Here is a 14,012-nt window from a genome sequence, read left to right on the forward strand (position 1 = left end):
TGCAGTAATCTGTGGAGAGAATAAGCAAGGACTATGGCCCTTATGCTTCTTTCTAATTCTGATTTTTAGTCAATATTTTAAGTTCTAGACCTCAATAAATGCAAATTAACTGCAAAATCAGGCAGTGGAGAGCCAGTAGTGTGACCTGATGCAGTCACAGAACAGATTGTGAAGAAAAGATTAGTTAAAGATACAGGAAAAAATGAAATAAAGCATAATAAATGTCACTCTAAGATGATTTGTTATGTGCTTTGATAGAAAATTTAGATAAACTGGAGAAGGTTGGGACCTGCTGCAAAACCAATATTGTCAGAAAAGATAGTGTGGTAACGTAATCATCAATAACATAGGAGAGTAAAATATCATGCAGAAAAAGTAGCCACTGACTTAACAGAGATGGGATGAGTACAGAAGAATACAAAGGTGCAGCCTTTGGAGCTGATTAACAGTTTTGTCAGGAAGGTTTCCAGGAGGATGAATACAAAGTTACTTGGTTATGGTGACAGGCAAATTTAAGGAAAATTTAGATTTGGAGATGTACACAACATTCTCGTTCTTGAAATTTAGGCCTTATGAATGATGTGATTAATTAACTAGAAAAACGGTGGAAATGGTTATTTAGAACTTTTAAAATTAGACAAGAAATGCATTGCAAAGTTTTATTATTAATAAAGGCCAAAGTAGAGTATCAACAGGGCTTTTTTTTACCCCCATCTTGGTTTATTTATGAGGATTTAACTCTGCTTAGCTACAATATTGCAACTACCATCTATAGCTTTATGCTTTAAAAAAAAAATGAAAAAAAGATCCTATTTATTACTGTTAATCTATATCTCTGTACTTGAGTTTATAACAAAATAAGCCTAAGTCATTAAAGCACAGTTTAAAAATCTAATAAATTTAGAGTACATGTGCAGTGCGTTTGTTTCCTTGGAAACATTCTATTGCAATTTCTTTAAGATGAGATGCAGTCATTTCAAGTAGCATGTGTTTAGGAGACCTAATGAATTTGTCTCTGGATAGCATATAAATATGAAAAAAGGCTGTAGAAATTGGTGGAACAACTTGTACTTCTGGTTTCTATGGAAACAGCCAATACATTGTCATGCACTTCTGAATTATGAAGAACAATGTAATTAAAATAAGATGATTTATTCGAAGCTTTAGAAAACTAAAGTTATTCTTCTCTCACTACCAGAGAAAATTCCTTACTGAATCTATGGATAAAAAGTTCAAAGAAATTTGATCTGTGTACATTTTTACAAGCAGAATGGCATATGTTTTCAAATCTTAAGATCCTTTCTGAGTACGCAGAAACATTTTATGTGGCTACAGCACATACATGAGCAGACGTGCTGTGTTCAGAAACCTATTGCTGTTGTATTGCAGATCAGAACCATAAAATTGTCAGTGCATACCATCTCCCCGATGCAACTGCTTATTGAGAATCTGAAATGGGCTAAAAATGAGCCAAGATACTTGGGGGTCTACATTCTTATAATGGGAGAAACCAGTCACCTTCTCCATGCCACTCAGGCATAATTTCTGATGTTTCTAAACTTCCCTCAGTCATTTCATTTCTTTACTGAAGTCTTCAATTATTGTTCCTCATGGAAAAACCATTCTGTGTTTCAGATGTTCCTTGTCTCTTCTTAATGTATAGATTTTACTTATCCTATTTGAGATGGGAAGATAACTTTAAATAAAAAATCTTATAAAAAGTATATTTTTATTTCTCATGAGCAGTTGAAACTTTCCAACAGGAGTTTCTTGTGCCTTCTCAATCAATCTGAAAGTGACTTAAAAAAAAAAAAAAACAACAACCAAAAAACCCATAACAGCCACTACCAATCAAGGAGTGAAGTATTCATTTCAATTGCTTTATTGGTCAGTGCCAGATTAAGCTCAACCTATTCTTCATTTTAAACAGTCTCCCTTCCTCTTTGCAGGATGACTCAATAATCTTGAGCTACGTCTCGAAACAGAAGTAGTTGCAAACAAAACAAAAACTTAAATACAAAAGTAACATGCTTTTTTTCAAATTAAATAAAGAGAAATCATAGAATTATAGAATGATTTGGTTTGGAGGGGATCTCAAAGACCACCCAGTTCCAACTCCCTGCCATGGGCAGGATATCACCCACCCTGAACATTTCCAGGGATGGGGAATTTGCAGCTTCTCTGAGCAGCTTTTTCCAATGCTTCAACACTCTCATCATGAAGAATTTCTTCCTTATATCTTATCAAAACCTACCAGTTTTTAGTATAAGACCATTACTCCTTGACCTATTACTACACTCCCTGATAAAAAGTCCTCCCATCTTACTGGTAGGCCCACTTTAAGTACTGAAAGACTCCACTAAGGTCTCCCTGGTGCCTTCTCTTCTCTAGGCTAAATAACCCCAACTTTCTCAGCCATTTTTTCTTAGCAGAGGTGCTCTAGCGCTCTGATCATTCTCATGCCCCTCCTCTACACCTGTTCTAACAGATCCACATCTTATGCAACAGACTCCAGACCTGGGTGCAGTACTCCTGGTAGGGTCTCATGAGAATGGAGCAGAGGGAGAGAATCACCTCCCTTGCCTTGCTAGCTACACTTCTTTTGATGTCACTTAGGATTTGATTAGCTTTCTGGACTGCAAATGCACTTAATTGGAAGGGCTGTTCTCTACTCACTCCTTATCCAGGCTGCAGTGAGGATTGCACTGAACCAGGTGTAGGACCTTGCATTTGGCCTCGTTGAAACACAGGTGTTCATGCAGGCCCACCCTTTTTTTTGAGGGACTTGAGTTGAGTGAGGGACACAGAACTGGGATGGCCCCAGGTGCTGAGGTACTCTTCTTTAGGCTTTGAGCATCCTGAGAAGCAAAATAATGGGCACTGCTTATATTTTATGCAGTGAAGTATTACAGAACATCTATGCAATACATATACCTTGAATTCAGTATCACAGCGTGGTTCTCAAATTGCTGGAGCCATAAGAATCTACTTGAAAATGATTTAATTTGCCTAAATTACCTTTCTAGTTGAATGCCTGCAGCCATGAACTGTTGCCATTGTAAAGAAGCCTTATTATTATGTTGACTTGTGTTGACACTAGAAACTATTAGGCCTTCCTTTTGCAAGGATTTCTTCTATGTCCAGGAAGTGCGTAGTTTGAACAAGTGGATTGTGGCTTCCAATGCTTATGGGCAATAAATCTGAAAATAGAAAAAGACCAAAAGTTTGTTATTAACAAACTGAAGTCAGCAGGATAGGAAAACTGATGCTCTCCCCAAGCATGTTCCTCAGGCATGTTATGAATTATTGGGTAAGGTAGAACAAAGAAGGTTTAATTATGAGTACTTTTCAGAGCATGGGTGTTACAATTAGTTATTTCTGAAAGCCGTCTTTACGGGGGAATTTAAATGCTATGAATACCAAGTTCCCAACTGCTGTTCAAAGTATTAATTTATTGTTCCCCAAGTCAGTTTTTACTATGTGCTTTGATGATTAAACAGCGTAGTTTTTCTAAGGTACATGTCAAAGGTAAAGAAAATGTCTTTTATACTAGTTTTTCTGATGACATTTTCCTATTATAGAGCTAAGATGCACAGGGTAATTTGGTTGGATATCTTATTGACTAGCAGACAAGCAGGTATGTTTAATAGTCAGCAGTGAAAATGTTTGAATTGATGATGGCAGTTCATGTAAGAGCCATAGTGAATTTCAGCAAAACTTAAAAAGTATTTCCACATTGCCATAGAATCATACAATCATTAGAGTTGAAAGGGACCTTTAGAGGTCATCTAGTCCAACTTCCCTGCATTGAACAGGGACATCCACAGCTTGATCAGGTAGATGTAGCTGCCTCTTTACCTGTGTGGAGATGGTAGAGCTCCCCTCTGCCATTTTTCCCCCTCCTCACAATTTACATTTGTTTCAGTTCTCCTGTAGTTCCTGCAGCTGTCAAGATTCTGTGTGGTTTTCCATTTCACGTTACAGGCAACCATTATAAATTGGGTGTATTTTCTTTAACTTTTTTCTTTTTTTTCAGCTCCTACGAAATAGCTTGATTTTCTACTTTACTAATGAACTGTGGGCTTCCTTTTATAACTTGGTGAAGAAATAGCTATGCATGGTGATTTCTCCATAGACAAAGTGGAGGCTATAAATATGCAAATATCAGTTTTGGCTTTACAAAGTTTAATTGCTTTGCATATTATGCAAATTCCTTGGATGAAAAATTTGACTCGTGCAGTAGCACAGTTGTATATTCTCTATCTTAAAAATGCAGGCATATTGCTGAAAAATGTGCTGATTTTTTGTCTGCAGGTTTACATCTTATTGATGTTATTGGAGTGTGCGTAGGGTGCTTGCATGACCAAGGCTCTTCACTAAGTGCAAACATTCTGTTCCCAAATCTCATTTCACAGAGCCTGAGAAAAACACTTGGAGCAGTTGCTACCATACCACTACATGCTGAGATCACAGGAAGCAGAGCTGGAAGGGACCTCAGGAGATCATCTAGTGTCTCTCACCCTACAGTAGGATCAGCATGTTCTGAACGTTTCCAGACTCTCATAGATTTAGGGCTTGAGGCAAGGAATTGAGAAGTTCTTGTACTGTTTGATATTGTAAATTATTTTTTTTATTAAAGTATAAAACAGAATTATAATCTAGGATATTTCATTGCAATACCTGATTTTTTTTTTTTTTTCTAAAAGTATCTCTTCTTACAGTAGCTCTGGGCCCCTGAACTCAGCAGCCATATGCTATGTTACAGACATTACGCAGGCATGGAAATGCCTCATAAAGTTGAGAACTGTTTCAATATAATACTGCAAACACTCTCTCTGCTCAGTTGGTAATTCTATGAGGTTACAAGAAGGACTAACCTCTAAACGCTGTGTTGGAAAGGGAGGCTGTTATGTTTTAGCTATCTTGGAAAGAAAGTCTTAGATGTTAATAACGAAGAATCTTCCAGTGTCCTAGTTTTAAAGATCAGCATATTCAGAAATGAACTACTTTGATCTGGCCACTTGCCTTGAAGTCTCTCTTCAGTGGAGGTAAATCAGAAAAGGAAATCAAAGGTATTGATTTTCAAGATTCAAAGTAGACAACACAGATGTAGAATTTTGTGAAGAAAGTTGGAAAGAGAGGAAATTAAAATTATTCATATATTCCTTAGAATAGTTCAAAATCCTTTGCACTTCTTTAGATCTACTTCACAGGCTGTTGAAATATTCAGAGTCCTGTGGCTGAGGATCCATTTCTGTGTGCATCCAGCCCTCTGTGGTATAAGTCCTAAAAGAAGATCTTGACTTGTTCTTAGGACAATGAGCCTGTTGACACTGAGGGAATGGGAGAAGGCAATAGGGAAACTCGAGGGAAATACTTAAAAGGTATTTTGATTTGGGAAAATGATTTGAAAACTTTGGTATTTGCTTTCATACCATAAACTTCTCTGGAGATTGCTCATGGAATTAATTGCAAAATTGGAGCTGTTGCATGAGGCACAGTATTTACTCCTAAGCCCAGACATACTTCGAAGCACTGACAGCTCTTTTCCCTCTGCCCCCTGCTTTCTGCAGAGTGGCTGAAAGTGCCTTTGTTTTAGCAGCAGCAGAGGCTGCCTTGTGCCAGGGCCTTGGTGGGCAGATGTGGTAGGAGGTATGGGATTGATTCCCTACAGAAAAAGGCAAGATGTTTGCTGAGTCCTTAAAGCACTGAAATTCTTATGAACAGCATTGCTGTCACCACTAGCCCCGTCTCTGGCAGCACTTCAGAAGAGCAAACTCTGCTTGGGTTTCCTTTTTTTCAGGAGAGGGTGTCAGGTTGAGTCCTCAGTGAACTGGGGTATCTTCTGCAAAGGAGAAAAAGGTGACCTTCTTTGAAGCATGTCTGTGTGTACATACTAGGTGTGCAAGCTTTTCTCCACAGCAGCGTGGGACTGGAAGAGTGTCCTGAATTCTCCAGTTCGCTCATTCCCTGTCATAAACAGTAATTTACAATTAAATCTAGAATGATCAACAAGAATATTCACTTATTTCCTGACATGTCCTTTAAGTTGCAAGTCCCTGCTAACAATTTCTTTCCTTTCCCTGCCTCTGTAACTAGCTGAAGATTTTGAGAACAAAAAGACTGAAAGATAATCTTGCAAAATTTCCTGGAAGAAGAAATCTCCAAACTGATCCTCAGAGCACATAGAGTTTGTAAAATAGAAGGATGCTTGTGTATACTCATCTCCACAGCACTAGCATCTAAAACTCTTTTTGGATCAAACTCTAATTCCTTAAGAATGTGTAACAGAATCCTATGTCTATACAAATATAATATATAAATTATGCAAGCTGCTTTCTTTTCTAATTCATGTATTTTTCCACTGTCTGAACTATTTACATACATTACCAAACTATTTGATATGCTAGTACTTCAGTATTTAAAAATGAAATATTTTTTCACGTATTAAAAAAAATATGATTGGTTGGAGATAGGTGTTGATACCGAGAACACAGATTATCATGCTTTTCTAATCTGTCCAAAAATAACAAACTTTCTTGTCTACTAGGTGACAAGAGTGTACAAAGCTGCAGTACAACAGACGTTGGATATTCTCTTTCTTCCTGAAGGCAAAGAATTTCTTACAAGTACAGATGCAGTAAGCCGAGACTCAGCTGATCGTACTATCATTGCATGGGACTTCCAGAGTGCTGCAAAAATTTCCAATCAAATTTTTCATGTAAGATTAACAACTATTACTGCTGGGGTCATGGTGTAGAATTTCATCTTGTCAATTTTTTAGACAAAAAAACCCACAAAACTTCTGTTGTTTTCATAAGATCATTGTATGGTGTATGATGCTCTAAATGTTAGTTTCAGGATGCTTTATTTCATATTTTAACAACATTTATTTAACCTTTAAAAACCTCCTGGAAAATGGATAGATCGCCTTGTGTAAAAGTATTTATTTTCATTGCTAGTTCACTGACATCTAAGCTGTGTTTAGGTAAGAGCACTGCAGTGCTATTTTAGCTTGCCAATGGTCTATGACTGTACTTGCTGTAGCAACCACGTTTCTTTTCCTGCACTTCTCCTAGGATAGCGAAATGATACATTTTAATTAGCTGGAATGAAGACTATTGACAAATTGAATTTAATATTTGCATAATAACAGCAACCTGATACATGCATACTGATATCTTGTATGACATAATCACAGAGGCAAAATTTACTTTTATCAAGGCAGGTACAGTATTTCTCTCAGTAATCTGTCCAAGCAAGATATTTAATGGACTAAATTGTCTAGAAAGGCTGACAGCTTCAAAGGAGATTACCAAGGACGTTAATAGATAATTCCAACTCCCTGGGTCTTTTCTGAAAACCCAAGTCTAATATCTTATGTAATATAATATGATTGAATTGTATACAGATGCATTTTGGCTGGAATGAGCAGTTCTCTACTGACAAAGATGCGTAGTAGGTGAACAGTGGGATTGTTTCATGTTTAATTTCCACAGTTATGTCTTTGCTATTAAATATTTCATCATCCTGACTAGGCAATAGGAAAAAAAAAAAAAAAGAAGAGTATGAAATAAATAAAGTACAGAGCAGTCAGGTTCGGAGTCAAAAAGGGCTGTTTTTCCTAATAACCTGCCTATCCTATCGTAGAATCATAGAATGGCCTGGGTTGAAAAGGACCACAAAAATCATCTAGTTTTAACCCCCCTGCTGTGTGCAGGGTTGCCAACCACTAGACCAGGCTGCCCAGAGCCACGTCCAGCCTGGCCTTGAATGCCTCCAGGGTTGGGTCATCCACAGCCTCCCTGGGCAAGCTGATCCAGTGTGTCACCACCCTCTGAGTGAAAAACTTCCTCCTCATATCTAACCTAAATCACCCCTGTCTCAGTTTAAAACCATTTCCCCTTGTCCTCTTGCTATCCACCCTTGTAAACAATCAATCCCCCTCCTGTTTATACGCTCCCTTCAAGTATTGGAAGGCCACAATGAGGTCTCCCCGGAGCCTTCTCTTCCCCAAGCTAAACAAGCCTGGTTCCCTCAACCTTTCTTCGTAGGAGAGGTGCTCCAGCCCTCTGATCATCTTGGTGGCCCTCCTCTGGACCTGTTCCAAGAGCTTTGCATCTTTCTTGTGCTGGGGGCCCCAGGCCTGGACACAGTACTGCAGATGGGGCCTCACAAGAGCTGAGTAGAGGGGGACCACCACCTCCCTCTCCCTGCTGGCCACTCCTCTTTTAATGCAGCCCAGAACATAGTTGGCCTTCCAGGCTGCCAGCACACACTGCTGGCTCATGTCCAGCTTCTCATGCACCAGGACCCCCAAGTCCCTCTCTGCAGGGCTGCTCTCAAGGAGTTCTTCCCCCAGGCTGTATAAATACCTGGGATTGCCCCAGCCCAAGTGCAGCACCTTGCATTTGGCCTTGTTGACACTCATTAGGTTCACATGGGCCCACTTCCTCAGCCTGTCCAGGTCCCTCTGGATGGCTTCCCATCCCTCCAATGTGTCTACTGCACTGCTCAGCTTGGTGTCATCTGCAAACTTGCAGAGGGTGCACTCCATTCCATCATCTATGTTTATATGATAAAGATGTTGAAGAGCACCAGTCTCAAGACCAACTCCTGAAGGACACCACTCATGACCGGCCTCCACCCTGACATAGAGCTATTAATCACAACCCTTTGGCTGCGACCAGCCAACCTGTTCTTAATCCACTGAACAGTCCATCCTTCAAATCCATACCTCTCTAATGTAGAGAGAAATACATACAGCTGACCTTCTGTGGGCTGACAGCATCTCTGAACTGGACAGTTTTTTACCTCTTCTACACTGTAACAAAACTTTCTTAAAAATTAATTTCAGGAGCGTTACACTTGTCCAAGTCTGGCTCTGCACCCAAGAGAGTCTGTGTTTGTTGCTCAGACAAATGGGAACTACGTGGCATTGTTTTCCTCCCAGCGACCTTACCGAATCAACAAAAAGAAGAGATACGAAGGACATAAGGTATTTCCTTTCACCAGAATGATATTATCCAAGTCCAGAAGCAAGGCAGAGAGCAAAGTACCTGTGCTTTTTAATATGTCTGCTAATAGCGCTTGATGATAAATCAGTGATTGATATTAATCACCTTCCTATGCTTTCCCATGTGCAATTTTGCATTATATACACTCTGAAGAAAATAGTTATTAAAAGGCTTTCTGGATACTTAATAGCTTGATTAAGTAAGTTGGTGTTATGGCTGTGTCTTAATATAAACCTGAAGAAGTCCTTAATGCATGTTTATTTAAATATGCATTTTTTTGTACTATATTCATTTTTCTGTATACCACAATGGACTTCCCTGATCAGCATCAGGAGTTACACTGTTATTGATTTTTTTTTTTAACAGGTGGAAGGATTTGCAGTGGGCTGTGAGTTTTCTCCAGATGGAACACTTCTGGTGACAGGAAGTTCAGATGGCAAAGTGTTTTTCTATAACTACCATACTTCTAGGATTGTTCGTACTTTGTCGGCACATAGAGAAGCTTGTGTGAGTGCAGTATTTCACCCAGTACTGCCATCACTCCTTGCAACTTCTGATTGGGCTGGAGAAATCAAGATCTGGCAATAACAAGCAAAGTAACTTTTCTCTTCATCCATCAAAGGCTTTGGTGTTTCGGAGGGAATAAACTATGATATGCAATGTGATATTTGTTGTGATGTGTTGTAGGCAGCAGAGACTTATCTTTTCTTCTTGGACCGCTAAACATACGCTTTCATAATGCAGTTAAGAGGATTCTGTGATTAGCTGCTGAGCAAAGAAGTGTTCTCTCTCCCTGGGCCCTGGTGACAAATTTCTGCCTTTTTTGCGCCAATGTGCTGGTGCTTGTCTAGCCCAACCCTGGTGTGAGAATCTAGACTTGAAGAAAATTATTACCCTTTTTATGTAGCTTTTACTTCAGCTTTCTTAAACCAGATTGTCACTAGCTTAGCTCCTTGCCCTGGTCACTGATGTGTCAGTCAAGGGATGATGTATTTCTTTGTCGATACACAGTTCAAGGCAAAACAACGTCGTACATGCAAGAGGGGCAAGGTCACAGGACAGATGGGACTGCCTCTTTTGGAAACAGGCAGGTATTACCAGCCCAGCTTATAGTAAAATGTTCTCTCAGAGTTTTAAGGGAAGAAATTGGAGATAATTTTGAGGTCAGTAAGTTTGTGCTCCCTAGATTCCTATATTTAAGATTATGAGTTTTGAAGTCAAATGTGTGACTGTATATAGTCAAAACAAAACTATGTGTAAATATTTTTTTAATGGAAAAAATAAAACTTTTTTTAATACAAGGTGTTGGTACTTAATTGTTTTACTCCTTAATCTTCACAAGTTAGTACTCAAGATTGCCATGAAATTGATACTGTGTGCGGGGGGTGGGATAATTAATATGCTACTTCGATTTATTGCAAATGCAGTGCATTTCTCCATACCTCTTAATGTCATTTACATGTAGAAAATTGTCTTTGTGCTGTTCTGTGCAGGGGATGTTCTTTGTCATTCAGGCTGTAGCTGGGCTATTCTGCAGCAAACGGAGAATCCGTTCGGCCATAACTGTGTACTTTCATTTTCATGTGTAGCATCTTATGTTCTTCTGATTTGTTTTTATTGGCACAAATGCAATGTGAGATTTTAACTTTATATACTGTTTTTAAATGCTCTGAAATGGATTTTTCAAGGACAAAAATCAGAACACTTTTGAAAATGGCAGATTCTAATTAAGAAATAAGCAAAATGTACTCTATTGGTTTTGTAATCTGTGTTCCTTTACCTTGTAGTAAGTGATAAGCCTGTACCGAGACCATGGTTCCAGTTATCCTTAATTTTTATATAGTCTGAAATCTAGATCAAAATATTGTGACTGTGTAGTTTTAATCATCTTAGCAACAGCTTTGATAGGTTTTAACATAGGGCATTATGGTTTAGTGATCCATGTGAGGTAGTGCAAATAACTACTTATTTTTCTCCATTTCTTGCTTTCTTGTTAGGCAATTTTTGACATAAGGCAGAATTTTGCATTTCTCTTGACAGTGGATCTAGCACACAAGCCAGCTGGACCTTTCAACAACTAACTGGTTCTGTGATTTGAGGGCTTATTCCAAATTAAACCTGTGGTGCTGGTGTTTATGCCATTCTTCCAGAGCATCTTCATGAATATCAGAAGGAGTTGAGGTGAAAACAGTAGTAGTTGCCTCTATTTGGGCTGGATGAATCACAACTGCGTGTCATTGCCTAAGAGTGTGGCTCTGTTTCCCTTCCTCCAGGTATTTTAGTTCTAAAGGTGCTCTCACCACTTCAGAACTTGCAGCTGCCTGATGTGTCAATATGAAGGATGGGTAGCGCTGCAGTCATGCAATACATCCTATTAATCTCTACAGGGGCTTATCTTGGGCTTGACCAGTCACGAGTGGTGTTCCCCAGGGGTCAGTGCTGGGGCCTGTCTTTTTCAACATCTTTATTGATGACCTGGATGAGGGCATTGAGAGCACCCTCAGTAAGTTTGCAGACGAAACCAAGCTGGCAGGAAGTGTCGATCTGCCTGGGGGTAGAGAGGCCCTACAGAGAGATCTGGACAGGCTGGATCTCTGGACTGAAGCCAACGGGATGAGGTTCAACAAGACCAAGTGCCGGGTCCTGCACTTTGGCCGCAACAACCCCAGGCAACGCTACAGGCTTGGGGCAGAGTGGCTGGAAGGTTGTGTGGAGGGAACGGATTTGGGGGTATTGGTCAATGCTCGGCTGAGCATGAGCCAGCAGTGTGCCCAGGTGGCCAAGAAGGCCAATGGCATCCTGGCTTGTATCAGAAATAGTGTTGCCAGTAGGAGTAGGGAAGTCATTCTCCCTCTGTACTCAGCCCTGGTGAGGCCCCACCTCAAGTACTGTGTCTTTTGGGCCCCTCACTGCAAGAAAGACATTGAGGCCCTGGAGCGTGTTCAGAGGAGGACGATGAAGCTGGTGAGGGGTGTGGAGCACAGGCCTGATGAGGAACAGCTGAAGGAGCTGGGATTGTTCAGTCTGGAGAAGAGGAGGCTCAGGGGAGACCTTATTGCTCTCTTTAACTACCTGAAGGGAGGTTGTAGTGAGCTGGGTGTCAGCCTCTTCTCTCTTGTAACTAGTGACAGGATGAGGGGGAATGGCTTCAAGTTGCACCAGGGGAGATTTAGGCTGGACATTAGGAAATACTACTTTTGTGAAAGAGTGGTCAGGCGCTGGAACAGGCTGCCCAGGGAGGTGGTGGAGTCACCGTCCCTGGAGGTGTTCAAGAAACATTTAGATATAGCATTGAGAGACATGGTTTAGTGGGGTTATTGGTGGTAGCTGGATGGTTGGACTGGATGATCTTGTAGGTCTTTTCCAATCTGGCTAATTCTATGATTCTATGATTGGGCTGTTATATGTCTAAATACAGCACAGTATAAGTATATAGTTCACAGAAATAAATGTGAACTCATGATAGCCTACTTGAAGAGTGCTATTTATCTGAATGGGCTCTCAGCACCTTCAGCTGAGACTACCTGTGGATGAAGTGGAAGATCTTGAGAGAGCAGCCTTGGGGAATTGTTACACATACTGCATAGAGAAGTAGCTTCCTCTTGTAATTCTACCCATGTTGTTGCTTGAGTTTAACTTATGTCCTGAGGCATGATTCTGGTGTCTGTCATTTATCCTTCCTGAAATGATCTTACAAGTATAATTTTTAGACCATTTATAGGAGAAGAGAAAAAAAAGAAGACAAATTTTGATTAAAGATAGCAGAGGAAAATAATATACATATATATACTATATAATATTAAAGAATATTAAATTTGGAATTGCATTTGTGTGTTATTTCCAAGATGTCTGGACTTTTAATTACTTATGAGATCCAGCCAACAGTTTTACAAAGGAATGAAATTATGTTCACAGCATTATCTTGTTAAAATCTCTTTCTAATATAAAACTGATTAAGACACAGACTGAAATTTAATCATTTGAAATATTATAGCATAGTGGTGTCAATTAAGTTTTCATTATGATTCAAAGACAGATTCTTCCTTGTAATCTTATGTAATGAACTGTAATCAAAAAATATCCACATTGCTCCATCATTCTGCAATTACCAAATACTGTTTGGGCTGCAAACAAGGATCATTATGGTCAGATGAAGCTTTTAGAATGTAATGAATTGTTGGTTAATTAATTTTATTCATAAAATTGTAATCTAGAAATGTTTGAATCTTGCTTTAGGAGCAGTTTTTCTAGGGCATTGTGTGTTAGAGCCAAGCTAGAGATCTTCACCAATTGAAATGGTCTAAGGCTCTGTAGATAGACAAGCTGAGTTCATTTTAATCTATTTTGTACTGTACCAAAAAGTAACAATACCAATCTCTAACATGTTATTATTTGCTACTGAAGCGTTATTAATTTGGGGTGTTAGATGATGCAAGCTATTCAACTGTGTCTTTATCTCAAAAACCTGCTAATTAGCAGACCGTTATTAGAATTATTGTGTTCACTCAGTTGAAATACTGTTGGTGAGTCACTATATACCTCAGCTATAGGCCTAATGAGGAAGTTAGGGTATGGCATTACAATGGGATGACTCTTTCTGTACATTTGGACTCTTTCAGACAAATTTAATAAGACTAAATTTAAAGCTATAGCACTATGGCAGAAAAGAGAAAAATGATAAGATAAAAAAGTTGTGGGATCTCAAATTTTCCACAGTCCTGATGTATGTGGTTTTGAATTGTAGGCAACTGAAAATATTTGTTCTGCTTTTGGCTAAGCTTCAGTTTGAACTATCCTAGCTGCTCCTAGACACTTCTTTCCTTGTCACCATTTAATTCTCAGTTTTTCTGCCTTCATTTCAGCACCCTGTTTTCAATTAAGTATATAGTAGTCTATATGCTCATACTATATTCATCTTCAAAAAAAAAAAAATCTCATTTTGTGGTGCTCTCTGACTGATGGCTTTCAGGCTTTCATTCTTGCTGTCCTTAGAAA

General features: G+C 39.2%; 1 protein-coding gene across 3 annotated transcripts in view; it reads left to right on the forward strand.

The window, feature by feature from the left end:
- The window catches only part of WDR25 (WD repeat domain 25), a 60,903-nt gene extending 50,585 nt beyond the window's left edge, over window positions 1-10,318 (forward strand). For 2 of the 3 annotated variants that reach the window (XM_021401031.1, XM_021401033.1), the window contains exons 5-8: window positions 4,416-4,526; window positions 6,551-6,721; window positions 8,858-8,998; window positions 9,384-10,318. In XM_021401031.1, the coding sequence (XP_021256706.1) occupies window positions 4,416-4,526; window positions 6,551-6,721; window positions 8,858-8,998; window positions 9,384-9,605 (645 nt within the window). In that variant the 3' untranslated portion in view covers window positions 9,606-10,318. The remainder of the gene's footprint in view (window positions 1-4,415; window positions 4,527-6,550; window positions 6,722-8,857; window positions 8,999-9,383) is intronic. The other variant, XM_021401032.1, reaches the window with a different exon arrangement.

The sequence above is a fragment of the Numida meleagris genome, chromosome 6, assembly GCF_002078875.1.
Source record: "Numida meleagris isolate 19003 breed g44 Domestic line chromosome 6, NumMel1.0, whole genome shotgun sequence".
In the NCBI taxonomy this organism is placed as follows: domain Eukaryota; kingdom Metazoa; phylum Chordata; class Aves; order Galliformes; family Numididae; genus Numida; species Numida meleagris.